The sequence below is a fragment of the Herpailurus yagouaroundi genome, unplaced genomic scaffold, assembly GCF_014898765.1.
Source record: "Herpailurus yagouaroundi ecotype Mexico unplaced genomic scaffold, PumYag 250, whole genome shotgun sequence".
In the NCBI taxonomy this organism is placed as follows: Eukaryota; Metazoa; Chordata; class Mammalia; order Carnivora; family Felidae; genus Herpailurus; species Herpailurus yagouaroundi.
The window spans coordinates 15,260,314-15,288,235 of record NW_024412467.1 but is presented as its reverse complement, the minus strand read 5'-3'; the positions used below and the strand labels follow the sequence as shown (position 1 = coordinate 15,288,235).

At 38.2% G+C, this 27,922-nt stretch overlaps 1 protein-coding gene across 1 annotated transcript in view; it reads left to right on the top strand.

The window, feature by feature from the left end:
* Window positions 1-27,922, top strand: part of SYCP2L (synaptonemal complex protein 2 like) — a 108,879-nt gene that overhangs the window by 33,265 nt on the left and 47,692 nt on the right. The window contains exons 16-18 of the mRNA XM_040460497.1: window positions 117-174; window positions 272-350; window positions 27,286-27,334. Coding sequence (XP_040316431.1) covers window positions 117-174; window positions 272-350; window positions 27,286-27,334 — 186 coding nt within the window. The remainder of the gene's footprint in view (window positions 1-116; window positions 175-271; window positions 351-27,285; window positions 27,335-27,922) is intronic.

Genomic DNA, 27,922 nt, shown 5'->3' with positions numbered 1-27,922 from the left:
GAAAAGCCTGGTATCTCATTATTTAGTGGAAATGCTTTTCTGTGGATATGTAAAGTGGCTCCAAGAGCATTTCAAAAGAGGGACTTCAAAGGCACCGTAACTATTTTTTTCTACAGCAAACAAATACAGGAGATAGTTCACCTGAAAAATTGAAACCGGATGATGTGCAACAAGGTCAGATTTTTTAAATGTATCCTAAGGCTTTTGAGTATTATTCTTAAGTGTTTACTTGAAAAGCTTAATTTTTGTTTTTAATTTTCATGATTGGAAGTTACTTCAAAATATGAATCTTCAGATTTACAAGAACCATCAGTAAAAATTCAGGATCCTAAATTAAATGACAAATCTAGGTATGTGACTTTTTTTTAATGTTTGTTTATTTTTGAGAGAGCATGTGCACAAATGGGAGGGGCAGAGAGACAGAGGGAGGCACAGAATCGGAAGCAGGCTCCAGGCTCTGAGCAGTCAGCATGGAGCCCGACGCAGGGCTCAAACCCACGAACCATGAGATCATGACCTGAGCCGAAGTCGGACATTTAACGGACCGAGTCCCCCAGGTGCCCCGCGATTTTCAAAATTAATAAATCATGTTGATTGCTATTAGGGTGACTAGTTAATATATATGTCAATGGCCTGGGCTCTCCGTCTTTTCTGCATCTGACCACACCCCACGCAAGGAGAGAGTATTGTGTGCAGTTTTCCACATAATGATTTGAGCAGTGCTGGATTATTCTCCTGACCTATAGATCTCTACCATTATACCCCCAGTGATATGCTTGGTGATGTCTTTTTCTGCAGCAAAACACTGAATATTCTCAGCCTAGGAAACGTGTATCCATCTGGCCATTAATTTGTCACTTTTCCATATAGGCCTATGAAAAATGGGTCATAGGACAAGTACTTTTTATACCTTTATTGAGATCATTGGAATTAAATAAACTGTACGTATTTAAAGTGTGGAATTAGACTTTTGACATATGTCTACACTGGGACCATCACTGCAATCAAGATAAGGAACAGAGCCAACCTCTCCAAGATACTCTTGCCCCTTTGAAATCCTTCTTCCCTTTCCATCCCCCTCACCTGCCCCTTGCAATCACTGATCTGCTTTTTGCCAGGATGAAAGAGACTGTGTTTTAGAAAATCTATCAATGGAATCAAAGAATAGGCACTCTTGGGTGCCTGGTGGCTCAGTGGTTGAGCGTCTGACTTTGTTTGGTTCAGGTCATGATCTTATGGTTTGTGAGTTCGTGCCCCACATTGGGCTCTCTGCTGTCAGCACTGAGCCTGCTTTGGATCCTCTGTCCCCTTCTCTCTGTGCCTCCCCCGGTGACGTTTGCTCTCTCTCAAAAATAAATATTTTAAAATGTACGCACTCTTTTCTCCCCGCTTCTCTCATTCAGCATAATTATTTTGAGATTTATCCACATTGTGTGTATCAATAGTTTGCTTTCATGTTGCCAAGTCATAGTTCCTTCACGGATATACCACGATGCGTTCAGCCAGTCGCCTGTTGATGGCCATTTGAGTTCCCAGTTTTGTGTTATAAGTAAAGCACTTGGGATCATAGATAAGTCTTTGTATGGATATATATTTTCTCTGGAGTAAATACATAGGAATGGAATGACTAGATCATGGTTGGTGTACATTTAACTTTTAAAAAGCTGCCAAAACAGTTTTTCTAAGGTAAACTATCGAACACTCCCAAAGGTCTATGAGAGTTCTAATTGCTCACATTCTTGCTAGTACTTGGCCATGTTAGTCTTTTTTTTTTTTTTTTTTTTTTTTTTTTTATTTATATATTCTGAGCCCACATGTGCAGGGGGGGGGGGGGGGGGGGAGGCAGAGAGAAAGGGAGAGAGAGAATCCCAAGCTGACAGCGTGGAGCCCAGTGCAGGGCTTGAACCCATGAACTGTGAGATCATGACCTGAGCCGAAATCAAGAGTCACATGCTTAACCTTGAGCCACCCAGGTGTCCCAGTAATGTTAATCTTTTTAATCTTAGCCATTCCAGTGGGAGTGTAATGGTATTTCATTGTGGTTCTGATTTGCATTTCTGTAATGACTAATGGTGTCGAACATCTGTTCATGGGTTTATTATCCATCTTTCTGTAACTTCTTGGGTAATAAATCTTTAAATCCTATACTATTAAAAATGGGTTATTTGCTTTCTTGACTGGAAAGTTCTCTTTATAGGGGTGCCTGGGTGGCTCATTTCAAGTGTTGGACTCAACTTTGGCTGAGGTCGTGATCTCATGGTTTGTGGGTTGGAGCCCCAGTTTGTGGCTCCAAGCCCCATGTTGAGCTCTGTATTGACAGTGCGGAGCCTGCTTGGGATTCTCTCTCCCCTTCTCTGCACCCCTCCCCTGCTTGTTCGCTCTCTCTCTCTCTCTCTCAGAATGAATAAACTTAAAAAAATTTTAAGTGTTCTTTGTATATTCTACATACAAGTCATAAGTCCTTGATCAACTATGTTTTGTGTTTATTTTCTGTATGTGGCTTCCTTTTTATTTTTATGTCTTTTTGAAATTTCCATGCATATTTATTTCAGGCCTGCTGGTACATAGCTAATACAGCTTAGATTTTAGACTAAATGCTAAATGCATTTACTAAAGGCATTCACTTCCATAGGTTAGTCTTCACCCTAAGGAATATCCCTAACGGAATGTATTATTTTTACCTCCCTTTGCTAAAGGAAGACACCAGAATGACTCAAGGGCGTATCCCTAGAAAGTTTTGGCTTAAATAGAACAGTGTCTTTAAAGAGAAAAAGTTCTTTTAATTTTTTTAATGTTTATTTATTTTTGAGACAGAGAGAGAGCATGAATGGGGGAAGGGCAGAGAGAGAGGGAGACACAGAATCAGAAACAGGCTCCAGGCTCTGAGCTGTCAGCACAGAGCCCAACGCGGGGCTCGAACTCATGGACTGTGAGATCATGACCTGAGCTGAAGTTGGATGCTTAACCGATGGAGCTACCCAGGCACCCCAAGAGAAAAAGTTCTTAATTTTTATTAAGCCCAATTGATTTTTTTTCTTTTATACTTCATGCTATTTTTGTGACCTGCTTAAACAATCGTAGGCAAATCATGCTCAGTCATATGTTTCCCTACATTTTCTTCTAGGAGTTTTACAGTTTTAGATCTTATTTCAGTTATGAACCATTTTCTGTTAATTTTTATATATTGTGTGAAGTAAGGGTTGAAATTTCTTTCTCCCTTTCCCTCCCTGCCTTCTCCTTTCTTTCATATGGCTGTCCAGTTATTCCAGATCATTTATTGAAACAATTACTACTTCCGTTGAATTTTCCTGGAAACTTTGAAAGAATAAAAAAAACATATATGTGTAGCTCTTTCTAGACCGTGCACCAGCATGCGTGTTGCACGTTCAGTTCCAGATCGCCACAATAAAGTGAGTGTTGCAATAAAGCAAGTCAAATGAATTTTTGGTTTCCTGATGTATATGGAGGTTATGATTACATTAAACTATAAAGTGTGCAATAGCATCATGTCTGGACAAACACTGTATATATCTTAATTTAAAACGTTATTCCTAAAAAAAAAAATGCTCTCTGAGCTTTCAGGGAGTTATTTTGCTGGGAAAGGCTCTTGCCTCCATGTTGGTGGCTGCTGAAAGTGGGGTGGCTGTGGCAGTGTCTTCAAATAAGGCAACGGTGACGTTTCCCACGTTAATTGATACTTCGTTTCATGAGCAATTTCTCTGTAGTAGAAGATGCTCTTTCATAGCATTTTACCCACAGTGAACTTCCCTCCAAATTGGAGCCCATCTTCTCAAACCCTACTGCTGCTTTATCAACTAAGTATATGAAATGTTCTAAATCTTTTGCTGCCACCATAACCATCGTCACAACCTCTTCACCATGAATAGATTCCATCCCAAGAAACTACTTTCTTTCCTCATCCACGAAGATCAACACCTTGTCTGTTCAAGTTTGATCATGAGGTTGCAGCAATTCAGTGCATCTCGAGGCTCCACTTCTAGTTCTCTGGCTGTTTCCACCCCACCTGCAGTTACTTCTCCACTGGGATCTTGACCCCCTTCAAAGTCATCTGTGAGAGTTGGAATCAACTTCTCCCCAAATCCTGTTCATGTTGATATTTTAACCTCTTCCTATGAATCATGAATATTCTTACTGGCATCTGGAATGGTGAATCCTTTCTAGAAGGTTTTCAGCTGACTTCCCAGATCCATCAGAGAAATCCCTGTCCATGGCAGCAATAACCTTATGAAATACATTCATTCATTCATTCATTCATTTATGAGACAGGAGACAACATGTGAGCAGGGAAGAAGCAGAGAGAGAGAGAGAGACACAGAATGCAAAGCAGGCTCCAGGCTCCTAGCTGTCAGCACAGAGCCCGATGCACGGCTTGAACCCACGAACTGTGAGATCATGACCTGAGCCGAAGTGGGACGCTCAACCCACTGAGCCACCCAGGCTCCCCATATATTCTTAAATAAGGCTTGAAACTTGAATGACTACTTGATCCATGGGCTGCAGGATAGATGTCGTTAACAGGCATGAAATAACATTCATCTTGTATATCTCCACCAGAGCTCTTGGGTGACAAAGTCCATTGCCAGTGAGTATTAAATCTTTTTAAAGGAATCTTTTCTTCTGAGTAGCAGTTCTCAGTGGTGAGCTTAAAATTTTCAGTGAGCCATGTTGTGAACAGATGTGCTCTCATCCAGGCTTTGTTGTTCCATTTATAGAGCACATACAGAGTAGATCTAGCTTAATTCTTAAGGACTTTGGGATTTGGGAAGGGTAAACGGGCATTGCCTTTAAGTTAAAGTCAGCAGCTACATTACTCCCTAACCAGAGACCCAACCTGTCCTTTGAATCCAGGCATTGACTTCTCTAGCTATGGAAGTCCTAGATGTCATCTTCTTCCAATTGAAGTCTGTTTTGTCTGCCCTGAAGATCTGTTTAGTTAGCCACCTTCAGTAATTACCTTAGCTAGATCTTCTGGATCTTGCTGCAGCCTCTGTATCAGCCCTTGCTGCCTAACCTTACACTTTTATGTTAGGGAGATGGTTTCTTTCCTTAAACCTCATGAACCAACTTCTGATAGATTCCAGTTTTTCTCCTGCAGCTTCCTCACCTCTTAGCCATCAGGGAAGGCTGAAGGGAAGGTTCTGGCTGGCTTGATCTTCTATCCAGACCACTAAAACTTTCTCTAGATAAGCAATTAGGCTGTTTTGCTTTATTATTTTATTTTTATCTTTTTAAATCACTGATCACTGGAATAGCACTTCTAATTTACGACTTTTCCTTTGCATTCACAATTTGGCTGACTGCTGCAAGAGGCCTAGCGCTTTCAACATGGCTTCCTGAGAAAGTTTAATCATTTCTAGCTTTTTAAAGCTTTGAGGGAGAGAAAGTGTGCCTCTGCATATGAGTGGGAGAGGAGCCGAGAGAGAGGGGGAGAGAGAATCCCAAGCACCCTCTGCACTGTCAGTGCAGAGTCCCATGAGGGACTCAATCTCACAAACCATGAGATCATGACCTGAGCCTAAATCAAGAGTCGGACATGTAACTGACTGAGCCACCCAGGCACCCCTATAGCTTTTTTTTTTTTAATTTTTTTTCAACGTTTATTTATTTTGGGGACAGAGAGAGACAGAGCATGAACGGGGGAGGGGCAGAGAGAGAGGGAGACACAGAATCGGAAACAGGCTCCAGGCTCTGAGCCATCCGCCCAGAGCCCGACGCGGGGCTCGAACTCATGGACCGCGAGATCGTGACCTGGCTGAAGTCGGACGCTTAACCGACTGCGCCACCCAGGCGCCCCTATAGCTTTTGATTTAAAGTGGAAGACATACAACTCTTTCTTTTACTTGAACACTTAGAAGCCATTGTAGGGTTATTAGTTGGCCTAATTTCAATATTGTTGTGTCTCAGGTTGGCCTGAAGAGAGATGTGGAAGCGGATGGTTGTGGCATGGGTTGTGGTGCCTGAAAACAATCATGATAGTAACCTCAAAGCTCACAGATCACCAATAACAAATACAATGGAAAAGTTAGAAATATCGCAAGAATTACCAAAATGTTACACAAAGACCTAAAAGAGTAAATACCATTGGAAGAATGGTACTGAGAGACTTGCTTGATTACAGGGTTGCCCCAAACTTTAAATTTGTAAAAACAACAAAAGCCCAGAGTATTTGTGAAGGGGAATAAATCCAAGTGCAATGAAGCAAGTGATGCCTATATTCTGTAATATTGATCTATTGATCAGACTTTACATATCATCCGAATTACTGTAGCTTTACTATCTTAACTGTATCTCATTTTGAAATGAGGTAGTGTTAGTCTTCCAACTTTTTTAAGTTGTTTTGACTATACTTAGTCCCTTTCATTTCCGTATAAATTTTATCAGTTTTACAAAAACAGTCTTATAGATTTTGACTGGGATTGTATTAAATTTGTAGATCAATTTGGGGAGAATTGACATTGTAAGACTGTTTTCATGGTCTCAAACCTGGTATATGTCTTCATTGATGTAGGACTTTCTATTTAAAAAAAAAAATTAACATTTACTCAATTTTGAGAATGAGAGAGACAGAGCATGAGAGGGGCAGAGAGAGGGAGACACAGAATCCAAAGCAGACTCCAGGCTCTGAGCTGTCAGCACAGGGCCCGATGCGGGGCTCGAACTCAGGCTGCGAGATCGTGACCTGAGCTGAAGCTGGACGCTTACCCGACTGAGCCACCCAGGCGCCCCTATGTAGGACTTTTTAAATTTTGCTCAGTAATGTTTTATAGTCTTAAACCTATAAATCGGGTAAATTTAGAAAAATATATAAGTTTTCAATACTTTTATGTTCTTTTAAAATTTCAATTTCTGGTTGCCTATCCTATAGAAACACAGTTGATTTGTGTACATCGATCTTAGATCCTGCAAACTTACTAAACCAACTTGATATTTTTCATAATCCACCTGATAGAATTTTATTTAACATCCAGCTCCTCGTAAAATTATAACTGCCTTTTCCTTGTGATGAGAACTTCTATGGTCTACCCTTAGCAACTTTCAAACATGCCACGCAGCAGCATTAACCATAGCCATCATGTACATTACAACCCCGGTATTTATCTTCTAACTGGAAGTTGATAACTTTGGACCACTTTCCTCCACTTTTGACCACGCCCACCCTCCCAACTTCCACCTCTGGTGACCACAAAACTGGTCTTTGTTTTCTCTGGGTTTGAGTGCGTTTTTATTTACTTTTGTTTTCATTCAAGTATAATTAATACACAGGGTTAGGGTAGGTTTGGGAGTACTGTATAATGATTCAACAATTCTGTACATTTCTTAGTGCTCATCAAGATGACCATACTCTGAACCCCCTTTATCTTTTTCACTCCTCCTCCTCCCCACCTCCCCTCAGGCAACAACCAGCTCTTTATATTTAAGAGTCTGTTTTTTTGTTTCCTTTATTAAATTCAACCTACAAGTTGCAATCATACAGTATTTGTCTTTCTCTGACTTCCTTCACTTAGCTGTATACCCTCTAGGTTCATCCATGATGTTGTAAATGGCAAGATTTTATTTTTTTATGGTTGAGTGATACTCCGGTGTATATTTACACCACATTTTTCCTCATCTATAAACGGGCATTAGTGTTGCAATTTTAAGTTGATTTTTTTTATTCCATATATAAATAACATACTATAGTATTTGTCTTTCTTTGGCTTATTTCACTTAGCGTGTCTTCAAGGTCCGTCTGTGTCATTACAAATAGCAGGATTTACATTTTTATGGCTGAATAGTGTCCCACATCTTCTTTATCTGTTCATCTGTCAAAAGGCAGGTTGTTTCCATATCTTAGTTATTGTCAATAACACTATAATGCACACGAGGATGCAGATATCCCTTCCACAGTGATTTTATTTCCTTTGGATATATATCCAGAAGTGGAATTGTTGGATCGTATGGTAGTTCTATTTTTAATTTTTTGGGAAACCTCCATACTAGCTGTTCAGTCTTCCATAGTGGCTGTATCAGTTTACATTTCCACTAATAGGGCACCAGGGTTTTCTTTCTTCCGCATCCTCACCAACACTTGTACTCTCTTGTCTTTTTGATAGGAGTTCTAACAGGTGTGAGGTAATACCTCATTGTGGTTTTGATTTTTCTTTCCCTGAGTAGTGGTGTTGAGCACCTTTGCATATACATATTCGCCACTTGAATATCTTCTCTGGAAAAATTTCTCCTCAAATCCCCTGCCTTATTTTTAAATGAGGTTGCTTGTTTTTTTCTGTTATTGAGTTGTAGGAGTTCTTCATATATTTTGGATATCAACTCCCTACCAGAACAGGATTTGCAAATACTTCCTTCCTTTCTGTAAACCACATTTTTTATTTTGTGTTTCTTTTGCAGTGCAGAAGCCTTTTAGTTTGATGTAGTCCCGGTTTTTAAATATTTGCTTTTGTTGCTTTTGGTGTTCCATACAAAAAATTGTTGCAAAGACCAATGTCAAGAAGTTTTCTTCGTGTGTGTGTGTGTGTGTGTGTGTGTGTGTGTGTGTGTGTTTTCTAGGAGACATGTGGTCTCAAGTCTTACATTTAAGTCTTTAATCCATCTGAATTAATATTTGAGTATTGGAAGAAAGGGGTCCAATTTAATTCTTTTGCATGTGGTTATCCAGTTTCCCTGCATCACTTATTGAAGAGACTGTTTCCTCATTGGGTGTTCTTAGCCCCCTTTTCAAATATTAGTTGGCCAAATATGTCAGAATTACCTCTGGCAATATTCTTTGTTCTGAAAACTATTTAGTATGATGTTAGTATGCTTTCTTCTTATTAGTGTAAGTATGGCAGATCTTTTCCTATCATTGTGCTTTAAACCTCTTTGGGTCTGTATATTTAAGGCGGGTTTATTATAGGCAGGATTTGGTTGTGCTTTGCTATTTATCTCAGTATGATGGTCTGTTCTTTAATTGGGATAAACCATTTACATTTCATATGATTATATGGTTGTATTTGTATTCTATTACGTTGCTATTTGTTTTCTATTTGTCATGTCTGGTTTTTGTTCCACTTTTCCTGATGTGTTTTAGATAAATGGAGTATGGTTAATGACTCCATTTTATCTCCTTTGTCAGTTTATTTGGTATAACTTTGGTGGTTTTTAATAGTTTATGATCTATATACACATTTAACTTACCATCCTCAATCTTCAGGGAATATTATATTGCTTTACATATCAGCCCTTAAACATGACTTGAGTTTTTGCTACTTTTATCATGCAATTTACTTCTACATAGGCTATAAACTTCTAATTTTATTATTTCTAATTGTTATAATTTGTAAAAACTTTAAAAGTAAGAATTTATGTTTTTGTCACATACTAACTAGTTCTGCTCTTCATTCTTTTGTGCAGGTCTGTTGCTGATGAATTCTTACAATTTTTACATGTCTGATAAAGTCTGCTTCAACTTTGTTTTTGAAAGATATTTTCACTGGATATAGAATTCTAGGCTGAATTTTTATTCCAATAATTTAAAGATGCTGCTGCATTGTTTTTTCACTTGATTGTTTCTGATGAGAAGTCCGTTATAATTCTTATTTATTCCCTTATGTGTAAGGTGATGTTTTTCCCTGATAGTGCTTTTCAGATTTTCTCTTTATTAATAATTTTAAACAATTTCATTGTGATGTGTCTTGGTGTAGTTTTTTGTTTTTGTTTTCATGTTTCTTGAGCTTAGGGATTGTTGAGCTTCTTGGATATGTTGGCTTATAGGTTTTTTTTTTTTTATTAAATGTAGGAAATTTTAGCCATTACTTCTTGAAAGATTTAGTCTTATTCGCTTTTTCCTGTCCTTCAAGGTCTCCAATTCTACGTGTTAGCCTATATTGTACAGCTTACATGTGAATTTTTAATTTATTGTGATTTTTTTTACTGTTTGTTTTTTAAATTTAATTTCAAGCTAGTTAACATACAGTGTAGTCTTGGCTTCAGGAATAGAACCCAGTGATTCATCTCTTACATATGACACATAAGAGATGGTTTGCCTCTTATGGTTTGCCTCCCTCTGTTTTTTCCTTTTCCTGTTTTTTTCCCTTTATCTTATTTTTTTCCCCTTCCTCTGTGTTCATCTGTTGAGTTTCTCAAATTCCACATATGAGTGAAATAATATATCTCTTTCTTTGACTGGCTTATTTCACTTAGCATAATACCTTCTAGTTCCATCCATATTGTTGCAAATGGCAAGATTTCATTCTTTTTTCATCACCAAGTAGTATTCCAGTGTGTGTGTGTGTGTGTGTGTGTGTGTGTGTGTGTGTGTGTGTGTGTGTATACATACATACATACATACATACCACATCTTCTTTGTCCATTCATCAGTTAGTGGACATTTGGGCTCTTTCAATAATTTGGCTATTGCTGATAGTGTTGCTATAAACACTGGGGTGCACGTACCCTTTCAAATCAGCATTTTTGTATCCTTTGGATAAATACCTAGTAGTGCAATTCCTGGGTCATAGGGTAGTTCTATTTTTAATTTTTTGAGGAACCTCCACACTGTTTTCCAGAGTAGCTACACCAGTTTGCAGTCCCACCAACGGAGCAAAAGTGTTCCCCCCTCTCCACATCCTTGCCAACATCTGTTGTTTCCTGAGTTATTAATTTTAGCCTTTCTGACAGATGTGAGGTGGTATTTCATTGTGGTTTTGATTTGTATTTCCCTGATGATGAGTGATGTTGAGCATCTTTTTGTGTGTCTGTTAGCCATCTGGAGGTCTTCTTTGGAAAAGCAGCCTTTGATGTCTTCTGCCCATTTCTTCACTGGATTATTTGTTTTTCCGGTGTTGAGTTTGGTAAGTAGTTTATAGATTTTTGGATACTAACCCTTTATCTGATATGTCATTTGCAAATATTCTTCTCCCATTCCATCATTTGCCTTTTAGTTTTGTTGATTGTTTCCTTTGCTGTGCAGAGCTTTTTATCTTGAGGTCCCCATAGTTCATTTTTGCTTTTATTTTCCTTGCCTCCAGAGACCTGTCAAGGAACAAGTTGCTGTGGCTGAGGTCAAAGATGTTGTTGACTGTTTTTTCCTGTAGGATTTTGATGGTTTCCTGTCTCACATCCATTTTGAATTTATTGTTATGTATGGAATAAGAAAGTGGGCCAGTTTCATTCTTCATGTCGTTGTCCAGTTCTCCCAGAACCATTGTTAAAGGAACTGTCGTCTTCTACATTAGATACTCGTTCCTGCTTTGTCAAAGATTAGTTGGCCATATATTTGTGGGTCCATTTCTGGGTTCTCTATTTCATTGATCTATGTGTCTGTTTCAATGCCAATACCATACTATCTTGATAACGATAGCTTTGCAATACAGCTTAAAGTCTGGAATTGTGATGCCTCCAGGTTTTGGTCTTCTTTTTCAGCATTACTTTGGCTATTCAGGTCTTTCCCTGAATACAAATTTTTGGATTGTTTGTTCTAGCTCTGTGGAGAATGCTGGTGTTACTTCAACAGGGATTGCACTGAATGTGTAGATTGTTTTGGGGAGTATTGACATTTTAATAATATTTGTTCTTTCAATCCATGAGCACGGAATATTTTTCCATTTCTTTGTATCTTCTTCAGTTTCCTTCATAAGTTTTCTATAGTTTTGAGCACACAGGTCTTTTACCTCTTTGGTTAGGTTTATTCCTAGGTATCTTATGTTTTTGGTGCAATTGTAAATGGGATTGACTCCTTGATTTGGCTTTCTGTTGCTTCGTTATTGGTGTATAGAGATCAACCAGTTTCTATACAGTGATTTTATATCCTGTGACTGTGGAATTCATGTGTCAGCTCTAGCAGGTTTTGGGTGGAGTCTTTTAGGTTTTCCATGTAGAGTATCGTCTCATTTGCAAAGAGTGAAAGTTTGACTTCTTTCTTGCCAGTGTGGATGCCTTTTATTTCTTTTTGTTGTCTGATTGCTGAGGCTAGGACTTGCAGTCCTATATTGAACAACAGTGGTAAGAGTAGACCTCCCTGTCATGTTCCTGATTTTGAGGGGAAAGCTCTCAGTTTTTCTCCATTGAGGATGATGTTAACTGTTTTCATATTGGTTTTTATGATGTTAAGTTATATTCCTTCTATCCCTACTTTCTTGAGGGTTTTTCTCAAGAAAGGATGCTGTATTTTGTCAAATGCTTTCTCTGCATCTACAGGATCGTATGGTTCTTATCCTTTCTTCTATTAATATGGTGTATCATGTTGATTGACTTGCAAATGTTGAACCAGCCCTGAAGACCAAGAATGAATCCCACTTGATTATGGTGAGTAATTCTTTTAATGTACTGTTGAATTCGATTTGCTACTATCTTGTTGAGAATTTTTGCATCCAGGTTCATCAGGGATATTGGCCTGTAATTCTTTCTAGTGAGGTCTTTTTCTGATTTTTGGAATCAAGGTAACGCTGGCTTCATAGAATGAGTTTGGAAACTTTCCTTCTATTTATATTTTTTGTAACAATTTGAGAAGAATAGGTCTCTTCTTTAAATGTCTGGTAGAATTCCCTTGGGAAGCCATCTGGCCCAGGACTCTTAATTGTTGGGAGACCTTTGATAACCGATTCAATTTCTTTGCTGGTTATGGGCCTGTTCAAATTTTCTAGTTCTTCCTGGTTGAGTTCTGGTAGTATGAGAGTGTCTAGGAATTTGTCCATTCCAGGTTGTCCAGTTTGTTGGCATATAATTTTTCATAGTATTGTCTTATAATTGTTGGCATTTCTGTGGTTTTGGTTGTGATCTCTCTGCTTTCATTTGTGATTTGATCTATTTAGGTCTTCTCTCCTTTTGAGAAGTCTAGCTAGGGGATTATCAATTTTATTTATTCTCTCAAAGAACCAGCTCTTAGTTCATCTGTTCTACTGACCTTTTTTTTTTTTTTTAAATTCTGTATCATTTATTTCTACTCTAATATTTATTTCCTTTATTCTGCTGGCTTTGGACTTTATTTGCTGCCCTTTTAGGTGTAAGGTTAGGTTGTATAGTTTGGGACCTTTTTGCTTCTTGAGATAGGCCTGAATTGCCATGTATTTTCCTCTTAGGACTGCCTTTGCTGCATCCTAAAGGTTTTGGACTGTCATGTTTTCATTTTCATTTGCTTCCATGTATTTTTTAAATTTCTTTAAATTCCTGGTTAACCCATTCATTCTTTAGTAGGATGTTCTTTAACCTCCATATCTTTGAGGGCTTTCCAAATTTTTTTCTTGTGGCTGATTTCAAGTTTCATAGCATTGTGGTCTGAAAACCTGCATGGTATGATCTCAGTCTTCTTGTACCTGTTGAGGGATGATTTGTGACCCAATATGTGATGTATTCTGGAGAATTTTCTCAGTGCACATGAGAAGAATATGTATTCTTGCTGCTTTAAGATGAAATGTTCTGAATATTTCAGTTAAGTCTATCTGGTTCAAGGTGTCATCAGCGCCATTGTTTCCTTATTAATTTCTGCTAAGATGATCTGTCCATTGTTGTAAGTACAGTATCAAAGTCTCCTACAATTATGGTATCTTTATCAATCAGTTTATGTTTGTGATTAACTGGAAGCACCCAAATATATAAACCAAGTTGGGAGTACTATTTACAATTGTTAGCTCTGCTTGATGAATAGACTTCTTAATTATGATATGATGCCCTTCTTTATCTCTTGTTACAATCTTCATTTTAAAATCTAGTTTGTCTGATATAAGTATGGCTATTCCAGCTTTCTTTTGACATCGATTAACATGATACACGGTTCTCCATCCCCTCACTTTCAATCTGCAGGTGTCCTCAGGTCTAAAATAGTCTCTTGTAGGCAGCATGTAGATGGATCTTGTTTTTTTTAATCCATTCTGCATCCTATGTCTTTTGACTGGGGCATTTAGTCCATTCACATTCAGAGTGATTAGAAGATATGAATTTAGTGGCATTGTGTTGTCTGTAGATCTCCTGTTTGTGGTGATGTTTTCTGGTCCTTTGTAGTCTTTTCTGCTTTCCACTCAGAGTCCCCCTTGGGATCTTGCAGGGCTGGTTTAGTGTTTACAAACTCCTTTAGGTTTTGTTTCTCTGGGAAAGCCTTTATTATTCTGAATGACAGTCTTGCTGGGTAAGGATTTTTGGCTGCACATTTTTCCTGTTCACACTGAATATTTCCTGCCACTCCCTTCTGACCTGTCAAGTTTCAGTGTAGAGGTCTGCTACTACCCTTGTGTGTCTACCCTTGTAGGTTAAGGACCTTTTGTCCTTAGCTGCTTTCAGAATTCTCTATCCTTAGATTTTGCAAGTTTCACTATGCCATGTTGTGGTGTTGACCTGGTCCGTTAATTTGAAGGCTGTTCTCTGTGCCTCTTGGACTTGAATGCCTGCTTCCTTCCCTAGATTAGGGAAGTTCTCAGCTATAATTTGTTCCAATAAAACTTCTACCCCTCTTTCTGGCTCTTCTTCTGGGACTCTTATGATACAGATACTGTTTCATTTCGTGGAATCCCTTGGTTCTGTAACTCTCCCCTCATGATCTAGTAACTTCCTTTCCCTCTTTTTTTTCCCAGCTTTATTATTTTCCATAGTTTTATCTTCTATTTCAACTATTCTCTCTTCTGCTTCTTCCATCCTCGCTGTCACTGTATCTAGTTTGTTTTACATCTCAGCCATAGCTTTTTTTTTTTTAATTCATCCTAACTAGTCCTTACATCTTTGATCTCTGCAGAAGAGGTTTCTCTGGTGGCTTCTATGCTCTACTCAAGCCCAGTTATTAGTCTTATGACTGTTGTTCTAACTTCTAACAGTAAGTCCCTGGCTATGATTTCTTGACCTTTCTTTGGGGGAGAATTCTTCTATCTTGGCACTTTGGCTAAGCTTATGTCTTTTGTGTTTTAAAAGCTTGTTATGTGTCCTGCACCTGAGAGTACTACTATATTAGAAAGGGGTTATACGCCGTTCAGGGCCTAGCACTCCAGGAAGTGTTTCTGGTGTATGTTTTGTGCACTCTGCTATTGGGTTTCGGCTGCTCTATCCCACTGGTCAGTCCTCTGCAGAGCTTCTCCTTGTTTGCATTGGTAGGGTGTTTGGACTTTTAATTAAGTGTACTTTTATTTATTGAAATAACCCTGGGGAAAAATGGGAGTGAGGTGGGGAGGCCTAATCCCATAAAAAGAGAGAAGGAAAGGGAACAACAACAAAAAGGGAATAAAAAAAATTTAAGGCTGATTTCAAGGAAAAGAAAGGGAAAAAAAGAGATAAGAAGGAAAAAGAAAAGAATAAAAAACCCAGTCCAAGAAAAAAAAAAAGATAAGATGACAAAAAACAAATCAAACTATGAGCCTGATTGCAAAAGAAAAAAATGAGGAAAAAAGAAACAGCTGTCTGTTGGTGCCTAGGGATGCTCACTGTGCTAGTCTGAAGAGGAGGCTGATGTTGGCTCAGTGTCCATCTCGCCCCCGTAAATAAGCAGTTGCCAGACATGGAGGGGCAGGGTTTGGTGTAAGTGGATCCTGCCTCCGCTGGGGTCCACTGTGCTCCTCCCTGAAGTACCACCTTTTTGGTTTTGAGAAGGAAAATGGTGCCACCCCACTCTCTCATTCCTAGACCAGGGCTCTCAACCCCCCACTGTTCTGGTAGCCCTCCCAGAATAGCAAGGGCAGTCAGCTTGCCCTGCATCACAACGATCCTGTACTTCCTCTTTGGCACACATCGGGGATTCAAAACCCAAAGTTTTAAAGGACTTGGCATGGATCCATTCCTCTCCTGAGTGGAGCCTCTCCACGCTGCTGATGAAAGGCCTTTGGCTGACACCTGCAGGGTCTTCTGTCTTTGGGGAGGCAATAAACAGTCTCCCAAAGGTACTCCAGGAAGGGCACTGTTCTCTCCCAGTGTGCCCCAGAGTTCTCTATACCATGCTATGCACTCCATGGCCAGCTCCCTCCTTACAAACATGCACCATGGCGCCACTCTGGAGAGTCACGCACTTCTGAAACCTCAGAGTTTGATCTCCAAAAGATGTTTGCAAAAATGAACTAGGACATTAGCACTTCTTGTTCCCCAGTCCATGGTCCAGAGAGGTTTTCCTCCCGCGGTAACTATATGCCACACTTTCTCAATGCCTCCTTCACTTGCTCTCCCTTTTATCTCTCCATAGAAAGGATTCCCTCCCCTCCATGGCTGTGCCATTTTCTTTCCCCCAATTCACATCACATACCTCTCTCCTGCCAAGCTATCTCCCTCAAACTGTGGAGATCCTTCTGCCACTCCACAGATCTATTTCCTGGGTGTCCCAAGTAATCTGACCTCAATATAGTTGTGTTTGAGGGACAAGGATAGCCCAGGGTCCCCCTAATTCTCCACCATCTTAACTCCTCTTTGTCTCTACCCTGATTCTCTCTTGCTGCTTTAAATTTTTTCTTTTTAGCTACTTTTGGTCACTTTAATTAATGTGCATCTTGTTGTGAATTTTAGGTGACTGAATTTTTGGGAGGGATCTTGGGTTGAACTTAGGATGGAATCTCTGTACCTCCTGGATCTGGATATCTGTTTCCTTTCCTTGATTAGGGAAGTTTTCAGACATGATCTCTTCAAATTTCTGCCCCCTTTTCTCTCTTCTGGGATTGCTATAATATGAATGTTACTATGTTTGATGGAATCAGAGTTCCCTAAGTCTATTCTCACTTTGCATAGTTGTTTTTCATTCAGCTTAGACTTTCTATTCTGTCTTTCAGGTCATTAATTCATTTTCTGCTGCATCTAGACTGTTATTTATTCCATCAAGTATATTTTTCAAATTTCATTTATTGAGTTCATCTCTGTTTGGTTCTTTTTAGTCTCTGTGTTAAGGGTCTTACCGATGTTCTCCACTCTCAAGTCCTGTGAGTATCTTTATGATAATTACATTAAATTCTCTATCAGGCATATTACTTCTGTCTGTTTTGCTTTGGTCTCTTGGTTTTGGTCCTATTCTTTCACTTGGGAGATGTTTCTCTCATTCCGTCTGACTCTGTGTCTATTTCTATGTGTTAGAAAAGTCAGCTACTTCTCTTGTTCTTAGGAGGTTCTGTTCTGTAGTGCCCTGTACTACAGTGTCCCTTGTTCCCCAGGGACTGGGACTTCAGAGAGTGTCTCTTATTTGTTTTGCATATGCTCTGCTATTGAATCTTGGCCTCTTTTACCTTCAGTCCAGATCTCTGCAGATCTCTGCTGCCCTAATGTGGGTCAGCAAGGTGTTTGGTGGTCTGCTTGCAAAACGAGACCCACCCATGCCGCTACTCGAACTGAATTCGCACAAAATGTGGGGGTCAGGAGATGTGGTATTGGCGGTGTTTGTGCTGGTCTTCTGGGGAAAGGGGTCTGTCGTGATGGGGCTGAGACCAGAGTGACTCGGAAGGGCTGATGCACGGAAGTATGTGGGGTTGGGGGTATGGGATATTGTGGTTTGGTGCAAGCAAGTTAAATAAGGAGTGCCAGGGCCACTTGGGTGACCATTGTTTATGCCGGGGCATGAGGGAGGGAAATAGCATCTGCCAGCTCCCTTGTTGTTGGAAGGGTACCCTCATGATCCCTGTCCCTCCAGGCTTCTCCCTGAAATGAGCAAATCACCCTCCCACCTGCCCCCAGCATTATTCATATTCCTAGTTCTAGCTGTATATACACAGGCTTTTCCTCCTGTTGTCTCTTTAATGCTGTCTCTCTCATGTCATCTGGGCTCCCCCAGATCCAAGCTTGCCAATTTTTAAAATTCCAGGCTTTAAGTCTGGCTGATTTTACAAACTTATAAATTCAGCTTCTTACTTTCAAAGGCAAATGTTACAGAGATCTGTCCTCCCTATTTGTGGGCTGCCCAGTGCCGAAGTCTGTTTTCTGCCCTTCTCTGCAACATTGGTCCTATTCCTGCTGCAGATGGCCACTGTCCGTTTTACTCCCAGAACTTGTCTTTGCCTTTCCTACCTTTGATGTGGCCTCTTCCCTACCTTTAGTTGTGTAGTTTGTTCTGTCAGTCTTGGAGTTGTTTTGGGGGTTTATTCTGACATGGTTCTTGTCCCCTTGTATCCACGGGACAAGATGAACTTAAGGTCTTCCTACTCTACTATCTTCCTAGCCAACTCCCCAAACTGATGGTTACCAGAGAGGAGATGGGGGAAATAGGTGTACTCTTTAATCCCCATCCCCTATAGAAAAGTACGTTTATTCTATATGCTAACTAACTTGGATATAAATTTAAAAATAAATAAAACAAAAAATACATTTATAATGATGAAAAAATAAATGATACTAGACATAGAAAACCCTATAGCTTCCACCAAAAACTACTAGAGCTGATAAATGTAAAGTCAATATACAGAAATCTGTTGCATTCTTTTACAGTGATAATGAAGCAGGAGAAAGTGAAATTAAGAAAACAACCCCATTGACAACTACACCAAAAACACTAAAATAGGCAGGAATAAACCTAACCAAAGAGGTGAAAAACCTGTACTCTGAAAACTATAAAACACTTGTAAAAAATTTCAAGTTGATGCCAAGAAATGGAAAGACATTCCATGCACATGGGTTAGAAAGACAAATATTGTTAAAAACGTCTATACTACTGAAAGCAATCTATACACTTAATGCAATCCCAATTAAAATGCCCATGGCATTTTTAATGGAGCTAAAACAATTCTATAATTTGTATGAAACCATAAAAGATAGTGAATATCCAAAGCAATCTTAAAACATAACAAAACTGGAGGTATCACGATTTCAGACTTCAGGTTATATTACAAAACAGCAGTGATAAACAGTATGGTGCTGGTATAAAAATTGACTCAGATCAATGGAATAGAACAAAACCCAGAAATAAACCCACAATTATGTGGTCATTCAATCTTTGACAAAAGAGAAATGGATATACAGTGGGAAGAAGACAGTCTCTTCAACAAATAGTGTTGGGAAAACTGGACAGCCACTTGCAAAAGCATGAAACTGGACCACTTTCTTTCACCATACACAAAAAGAAATTAAAAATAAATTCAAGACCTAAATGTGAGACCTGAAACCAAAAACATCTAGAAGAGAACACAGACAGCAATATGACATTAGCCATAGGAAAATTTCTGTTTGTTGCCTCTAGAGGCAAGAGAACTATGGAGTAAAAATAAACCATTGGGACTACTGCAAGATAGTTAGTATGTGGTGAAATGTTCAACAAAACCAAATGATAACCTACAGAATGGGAGAAGATATTTGCAAATAACATATCCAATAAAGGGTTAGTATCCAAAATATATAAAGAACTGATAAACTTCAACACCCAAGAAACAGTCCCATTTAAAAATGGGCAGGTGCCATGAACAGACATTCCTCCAAAGAAGACCTCTGGATGGCCAGCAGACACATGAAAATATGCTCAACATCATTCATCAGAAAAATGCAAATCAAAACCAAAATGAGATATTACCTCACACCTGTCATAATGGCTGAAATCAAAAACACAAACAGCAGGTGTTGTTGAGGATGCGGAGAAAAAGGGAACCTCTTGCATTCTTGGTGGGAATGCTAATTGGTACAGCCGTTGTGGAAAGCGGTATAAAGTTTCCTCAAAAAAATTAAAACTGAAATACTATATGATCCAGTAATCCCATTACTGGTTATTTACCTGAAGAAAACAAAAACACTAATTTGAAAAGATATATGCACCCGTATGATTATTGTACCACTATTTACAATAGCCAGGATGTGGAAACCAAGTGTTCATCAACAGATGAATGGATGAATGTTAAAAATAAAACTATCCTATGATCGAGCAATCACCCACCTGGTATTTTCCCAAAACACAAAAACACTAATTCAAAGTTATATATGCACCCATATGTTTATGGAAGTTATTTACAATAGCCAAACTATGGAAGCAGCTGAGGTGTCCTCGTGTGAACTAATAAGTTTTAACATAAAATTAAAAAAAATTTCGAATATGTAGAACAAAGAAATGGTTGAGATAATTTTTAGTGTATAGTTCAGTAGCATTAAGTACATGTACTTTGTACAACCATCCCCACTGAACTCTTATCCATAGAACTCTTTATCTTGCAAAAACAAACTACCCATTTTTTGTATAGTTGACATGCAGTATTAATTTCAGTTGTACACCCTAGTGATTCAACAATTATATATGTTTATGTATAAATTGGATACGTTATATAAATCACATAGTATTTCTCTTTCTCTGACTTCTTTCGCTTAGCAGAATACCCTCGAGTTCCATCCATCACAAATGGGAAGATGTAATCGTTTTATGGCTGAGTAATATTCCATTGCGTATTGTACCATATCTTCTTTATTTTTTTAATCTGTCAGCGGACATGAAGGTTGCTTCCATATCTTCGCTATTGAAAATAGTGCTGCAGTAAACACAGGGCACATGTGTCTTTCAGATTATGTCTTTGTTTTATTCAGGTAAATACCTGGAAGTCGAATTGCTGGGTTGTACGGTATTTCTATTTTTAATTTTGAGGAAACGGCATACTGTTTTCCATAATGGCTGCACCAATTTACATTCCTACCTTTTCTCTACATCCTCACCAACACTTGTTATTTCTTGATACTAGCATTTCCAACAGGTGTGAGGTGATATCTCGCTGTGGTTTTGATTTGCATTTCCCTGATTAGTGGCATCTTTGCATGTGTCTGTTGGTCATCTTTATGTCATCCTTGGGAAGAGGTCTATTCAGGTCCTCCACGCATTTTGGAATTACTTGTCTTTTTGGTGTTGACTTATATCAGTGCTTCATATATTTTGGTTATTAACTCCTTACCCGATAAATCAGTTACATAGATCTTCTTTCATTAAATAGGTTGTCTTTTCCTTTTGTCTATGGTTTCCCTTGCTGTGCAAAAGCTTTTTATTTTGGTGTAGTCCCAATGGTTTGTTTTTGCTTTTGTTGCCCTTGCCTGAGAAGACCATGAAAAATATTGTTATAGCTGATGTCCATGAGTTTACTGCCTATTTCCTTCTAGGAGTTTTATGGTTGCAGTTCTTCTATTTAGGCCTTTGTTCCACTTGAGTTTATTTTTTTGTATGGTGTAAGAAAGTGGTCCAGTTTCATTCTTTTGCACGTACCTGTCCATTTTTCTCAACACCACGTATTGAAGAAATTGTCTTTTCCCCATAGTATGTTCTTTACTCCTTTGCTGTAGATTACTTGACCATATAACTGTGGGTTTATTTCTGGACTGTCTGTTCTATTGATCTGTATGTCTGTATCTGGGCCAGTACCATACTGTTTTGATTACTAAAGCTTTGTAATATAATTTGAAATTGGGGACTGGGATACTGCCATTTTCCTTCTTTTTTTCTCAAGGTTGCTTTGGATATTGGGGGTCTTTTGTGGTTCCATACAAATTATTCCAGTTAAAAATACTCTGGTATTTTGATGGAAGTTGTATTGAATCTGTAGATTGCTTTGGATAGCATGGACATTTTAACAGTATTATTCCAATTCATGAGCACAGTATATCTTTCCATTTATTTATATCATTTTCATTAGCTTTCATTAACATTCTACAGTTCTCAGGGTATAGGTCTTGCACTACTTTGGTTAAATTTATTTTTAAGGTGTTTTTTTTGGTGTAATTTTATATGGGTTGTTTTAACAACTTCCCTGGTAGTTCATTATTAGTGTATAAGAATGCAACAGATTTCTGTACACTTTGTATCTGCAACTTTACTGAATTCATTTATTCTAATAGTTTTTTGGTGGAGTCTTTATGGTTTCTATACGCAGTATTATGCCATCTGCAAATAGTGACAGGTTTTTTTTTTAATGTTTTATTTATTTTTGAGAGAGACAGAGAATGTGAGTGGGTTGGGGAAGAGAGAGAGAGAGGGAGGCACAGATTCTGAAGCAGGCTCCAGGCTCCAAGCTGTCAGCACAGAATCTGACACGGGGCTTGAACTCACGAGCTGTGAGATCATGACCTGAGCTGAAGTCGGATGCTCAACCAACTGAGCCACCCAGGTGCCCCGAATAGTGACAGTTTTACTTCTTCCTCATGAATTTGTGTTTATTTCTTGTCTGCTGCAGCTAGGCCTTCCAGTACTATGTTGACTAAAAGTGATGATAGTAGGCATCCTTATTGTCGCTGATCTTAGAGTAAAAGCTTTTGGCCTTTCACCATGGAGTAGGATATTAGGTGTGGGTTTGTCATATGTGGTTTTATTACTTTGAGGTATGTTCTCTTTAAACTTACGTTGAGAGTTTTTATTACAAATGGATGTAGAATTTTGTCAAATGTTTTTTTCTGCATCTTTTGAGATCATCATATTACTTTTATCCTTCATTTTGTTAATGTGTGTATCACGGTGATTGATTTGTGGCTATTGTACCATCCTTGCATTCCTGAAATAAATACCACTTGATTGTGGTGAACGATCCTTTTCATGTGTTACTGAATTCAGTTTACTGATATTTTTTTTGAGGATTTTTGAATCTATGTTCATCAGGAATATTGGTCTGTTTTTTTTTTTCTTTTTGTAATATAACTGTACCATTAAACTATAACTCCCAATTTCCCCCTCCCCGATCCCCTAGTCTGAATTTGACTAGCATAGGTATACCATATAAATTTGTCCTTTTGTGTCTGGCTTATTTCACTTAGCATAATGTTTTCAAGATCCATTCGTGTTGTAACTTTTGTTAGAATTTCCTTTCTTTTGAAGATTGAATATACATACATACCACATTTTGCTTATCCATTTATCCTTCAGTGGACACTTGGGTGACTTCCACCTTTTAGCTATTGTGAATAATGCTGCTATGAACATGGGTGTTTGAATACCTGTTTGAATTCCTACCTTCCATTCTTTTGCATGTATCCAGAAGTGGAATTTATGTAAAACAGTCTAGTTTTAATTTTTTGAGATTCTCTGGAACAACTGCATCATTTTATATTCCTACTAACAGTGCACAAGGGTGTAAATTTCTCCACCTCCTTGCCAACACCGTTGTTTTTGATAATAGTCGTGCTAATGCACGTAAGACAGTATCTTTCTGGGGGTTTGAGTTGCTTTTATAATTACTGATGTTGAGATTCTTTTCATGTGCTTGTTGGCCACTTGCATATGTTACTTGGAGAAATGGCCAAGTAATTAAATTTGCTTATTTATTGTTGAGTTGTAGGAGCTCTTTGCATATTTTAGATATTAACTGTATCAAATATGTGATCTGAAAATATTCCACTCTATGGGCTGTTTTTTCACTTCGTTGATTATATATCTTGGTGCACAGAAGTTTTTAATTTGATAAAGTCCAATGTATTTTTTTCTTTTGTTGGCTATGTTATTGGTGTCATACTCAAGAAATCGTTGCTGGCAAGGTCCAACGTCATTTAAGTTTTTCTCTGTTAGGAGGTTTATTGTTTCAATGATTATGTTTCAGTCTTGGATCTATTTTGAGTTTCTTTTTGTATTTGTAGAAGGTCCAGCTTCATTCTTTTGAATGTGAATTTCTAGGCTTCTCAACACCATTTGTTGAGGAAATTATTCTTTCCCCCGTTGAATAGTTTTGGTATCTTTGTCAAAAAATCATTCGGCCATATGTGAGAAAGTTTTTTTTCTGTGCACTCCCTTCTATTATTGGTCTGTATGTCTGTCTTCGTGGCAGCACCGCAGTGTTGTGACTGTCATTTTGTAGTAAGTTTTGAAATCAGGGAGTGTGATATATTCAGTTTTGTTCTTGTTTTCCAAGCCTTTTTTTTTTTTTTTTTTTTTTTTTTTGCATTTCTGAGTTCTTTGGGATATCATATGACAATTAGGATGGGTTCTCTTCTTTCTGAAAAAATTAGGATTTCTATAAGGATCGTATTGAATTTGTAGAATGCTTTGTGTAGTGTTGGCATCTTAATAATATTGTATTCTAATCCATGAACATGGGATATCTTTCCATTTTTCACCTCCTTGAGTCTATGCCTAAATAATTTGTTTTTGATGCTGTCGTAAATGGAATTATTTTCTTCATTTCCTTTGCAGATTGTTCTTTATTGGTGTATAGAAACACAACTGACCTCTGTGTTCATTTTGTATCCTGCAACTTTGTGGAAATTATTTTTTTATGTTGATTATTATTTTTGAGAGACAGAGACAGACATAGCACAAGTGGGGGAGGGGCAAAGAGCGAGGGAGACACAGAATCTGAAGCAGGCTCCAGGCTCGAAGCTGTGAGCACAGAGCCAGACATGGCACTCAAACTCACAAATCATGAAATCATGACCTGAGCCGAAGTCAGATGCTTAACCGACTGAGCCACCCAAGGAGCGAGCCCCCGGTTGGAAATTAATTATTAAAGGACTAATAAGTAAATGTAACAAAATTGAAGCATACAAGATTGATATAAAAAATCAAGTTTCTTTCTGTATGCTAGCAACAATCAAATTTTTTAGCATCACCATTTACAATAGTATTAAAAATGACATAGATAAGGATTAATTTGGCAAAAGATTTGCAAGACTTTTACACTGAAGAGTACAAGGTATTACTAAGAGCTGTTAAGGAAGATCTGAATAAATGGAGAGAGATAACTCTCTCTCATCATGGGATGGCAGCCTGAATGTTGATAAGGTGCCAATTTTTCTCAAATTGATCTCTAATAGGTTTCATACAAACCCAGTTCAAATCCCAGCAGAGATTTGTGTTTTTGTTTTTAGAAATTGGCAAGGTATTTCTAGATTTCAGATGGGAATTTAAAGAAGCTGTAACTCCCAGAACAAATTTCAAAAAGAAATACAAAGTGACTAATATATTATGTATTTCAAGACTTTGTATAAAGCTAACAGTAATCAAGAGAGTATGTTGTTGCCATAAAGGTAGATAAGTGGAACAGAGCAGGAAGTCTTCCTATGCCTATATGGACAACTGCCATGTGACAAAAATGCAAAGACAATTCAGTGGAGAAATCACTTTTTCCAACAAATGGTGCTAGAACCATTGACTCTCTGTATATGCAACAAGATCGATGGTATTTGGTCTTTACATTCCACCACACACACACACACACACACACACACACACACACACACACACAAATAACAAAATCAATCATAAATCCAAATGTAAAAACCTAACTGAAAGAAAGCATAAGAAAACATCTTTGTGACCTTCCATTAGGCAAAGATTTTTTAGATATAACACCAAAGTGCGGGCCATAAAAAAAAAAAACAAATTGATAAATTGAACTTAATCAAAATTTAAAACTTTCAAAATAAAATTTAGGAGAATGAAGGGAGTGGATACACACTTGCAGAAAAAATTGGTAAAACCTGTACCTGTTAAAGGACTTGTACCCAAAATATGTTAAGTACTCTCAAAATTCAATAACAAAACTACAACCCGGTAAAAATATAGGCAAAAGATTTGAACAGCCACTTCAGTAAGGAAGATCTACAGATGATAGCTAAGTACTTGTTCAATGTCATGAGCTATTAGGGAAATCTAGATTAAAATTATGAGATACTAGCACACATGTAGGACAGTGATTAAAATGAGAAATACAGACTATACCAATTGTTGGTGAGGATGAAGAACAACTGGAACTTTATACACTGCTGGTAGTTTTTTAAAATGTTAAATATGTACGTGTCTTACAGTCTCGCTTCTCCACTCCTAGCCGTCTACCCGAGAGAAGGAACAGCATATGTCCACACAAATGAGTGTTTAGAGCAGCTTTATTTGTAATTATCCTGAACTGGAAACAACCCAAATGCCCATCAACAGATGAGTGCATAAACAGATTTTAGTATATCCACATGACGGACTACTACTCAGGAATAAAAAGAAATAAAAAGTTGATACACACAACTGAATAATCTCCAAATAATCATGCCAAATGAAAGAAGCCAGACAAAAAAGAGTACACGTTGTATGATTCCATTCATATAAGATACTAGAAAATGCAAACTAATTTATAGAGGCAGAAAGTGGATCAATGGTTACCCAGAAATATGGTGCATTAGCTTTTTCGTTTGTCTTTGATTTTGGTTTCATTATGACAAAAACACTTAGCGTGAGTTCTACCATCTTGACACATTTTTAAGTGCAGAGCACAGTATTGTTAACTGTAGGCACAGTGTAAAACAATGGATCTCCAAAACTTATCCTGCGTCTTACACAACGTTGTACCTATTGAAAAATAACTCCATATTTCTCTCTCCAGCTCCTTTCAATAACCTCTCTATTGTTTCTATTGTTTGACTATTTTAGATATCGGATATCTAAAATATCAGATATGTAGATATCACGTTAGATATTCTAGAAGTAGAAGCATGCTCTATTTGTCCTTTTGTGGCTGGCTTATTTTATCAAAATGCCTTCCAAGTTTATCCATGTTGTTACATATTTCAGGATTTTCTTTTAATACTGAATAGTATTTGTGTGTGTCTGTCTGTAAGTAATGTATATAACACCACATTTTATCCATATTGTCTCCATAACTTGACTATTGTAAGTAATACGTAAATGAATATGGGATTGCCAGTATCTCGTCAAGCTCTTGATTTTAATTCTTTTGGGTGTATACCCGGAAATACAATTGCTGGATCATACGATAGTTCTACTTTTAATTTTTTGAGGAATTTCTATATTGTTTTCCATGGTGGCTATACCATTTTACGCTCCTACAAACAATTTGTAAGTGTTCCAATTTCTCCGCATTTTCACCAACACTTGTTATCTTTTGGGTGTGGTGGTTTTTTTTTTTTTTTTTAAATCACAGCATATATCCAATAAGGAGTTAATTACCAAAATACCTAAGGAACTCCTACAACTCAATAGCCATAAAATCAGCCCAATTTAAAAAGCGGGCAAAGGACTTGAATAGACACTTCTCCGAAGGCCATAAATGGCCAGCAGGTATATGAGAAATTGCTCAATATTCACTAATTATTGGGAAGAGCTTTCTTGTTAAGCTTCCTTGTTGATTCTAAGGAAGAGCCAGGCAGGAAATGCCATTCTGCAGCTCCCTGCTTCCCTGCTGGTTTTAACTTGCCCTTCCCAGTTCTCTGTATGCCCGGCAGAGAAGAGTCCGACAAAGATTCCTTTGCTTTAAAGAACCAGTTGTTGTCTGGTAGAGAATCTATAGAAATGGGTTATAAGATAAGAAGTCGGTCTGCAGGATTGGGGGTGGGGGGGTACCTCCCACGCACTGGGCTCACAATCAGACAAAGGGCACAGAAAGGGGGGAAAATGGCTGGGCTGGGCAGTGAAGGGAGGGAGAAGGCAGTGTTGATACAGTTCTGTTCATCTGACCTATTTTGTTTTAGGGCAGATTCTGCTTCCGAGGCGGAGAGAAAGCCAGAAACAAGGATGTCGGTAATGGAGTAACTTTACTTGTCTTAAGGCAGTTACTTTCAAAATTTCAGATATCTGCAAGTCTTCTTCAAAATGTGTCCCCGCCCTGGTCCTTTATTGTCTCTAATTAAATTGATCTGAGACTTATCATAAAAAAATTATTTCACTTTTAAAACGAAAGTCCGTTCTTGCTTTGTTAAAAAAGATTAAGTAGAAGAAAAGTGTTAAGGACCCTCTAGCACCTGTGATTTATCCTGAATTGAATCAGAAGTGTTGCTGAACTGAAATGAAATTATTTACTGTGAGTCCATAACGTGGTTTTTTTTCATTCCTATTTGCACCAACTTACACCCTTTCTGTGTGCCTCTCACTTCAGGGAGCACACTGCTCCAAGTCCATAGTCAGTGCATTTTAAAAACTCTATAATGAACATTAAATGAAAATTTTTTTTCAACGTTTATTTATTTTTGGGACAGAGAGAGACAGAGCGTGAACGGGGGAGGGGCAGAGAGAGAGGGAGACACAGAATCGGAAACAGGCTCCAGGCTCTGAGCCATCAGCCCAGAGCCCGACGCGGGGCTCGAACTCACGGACCGCGAGATCGTGACC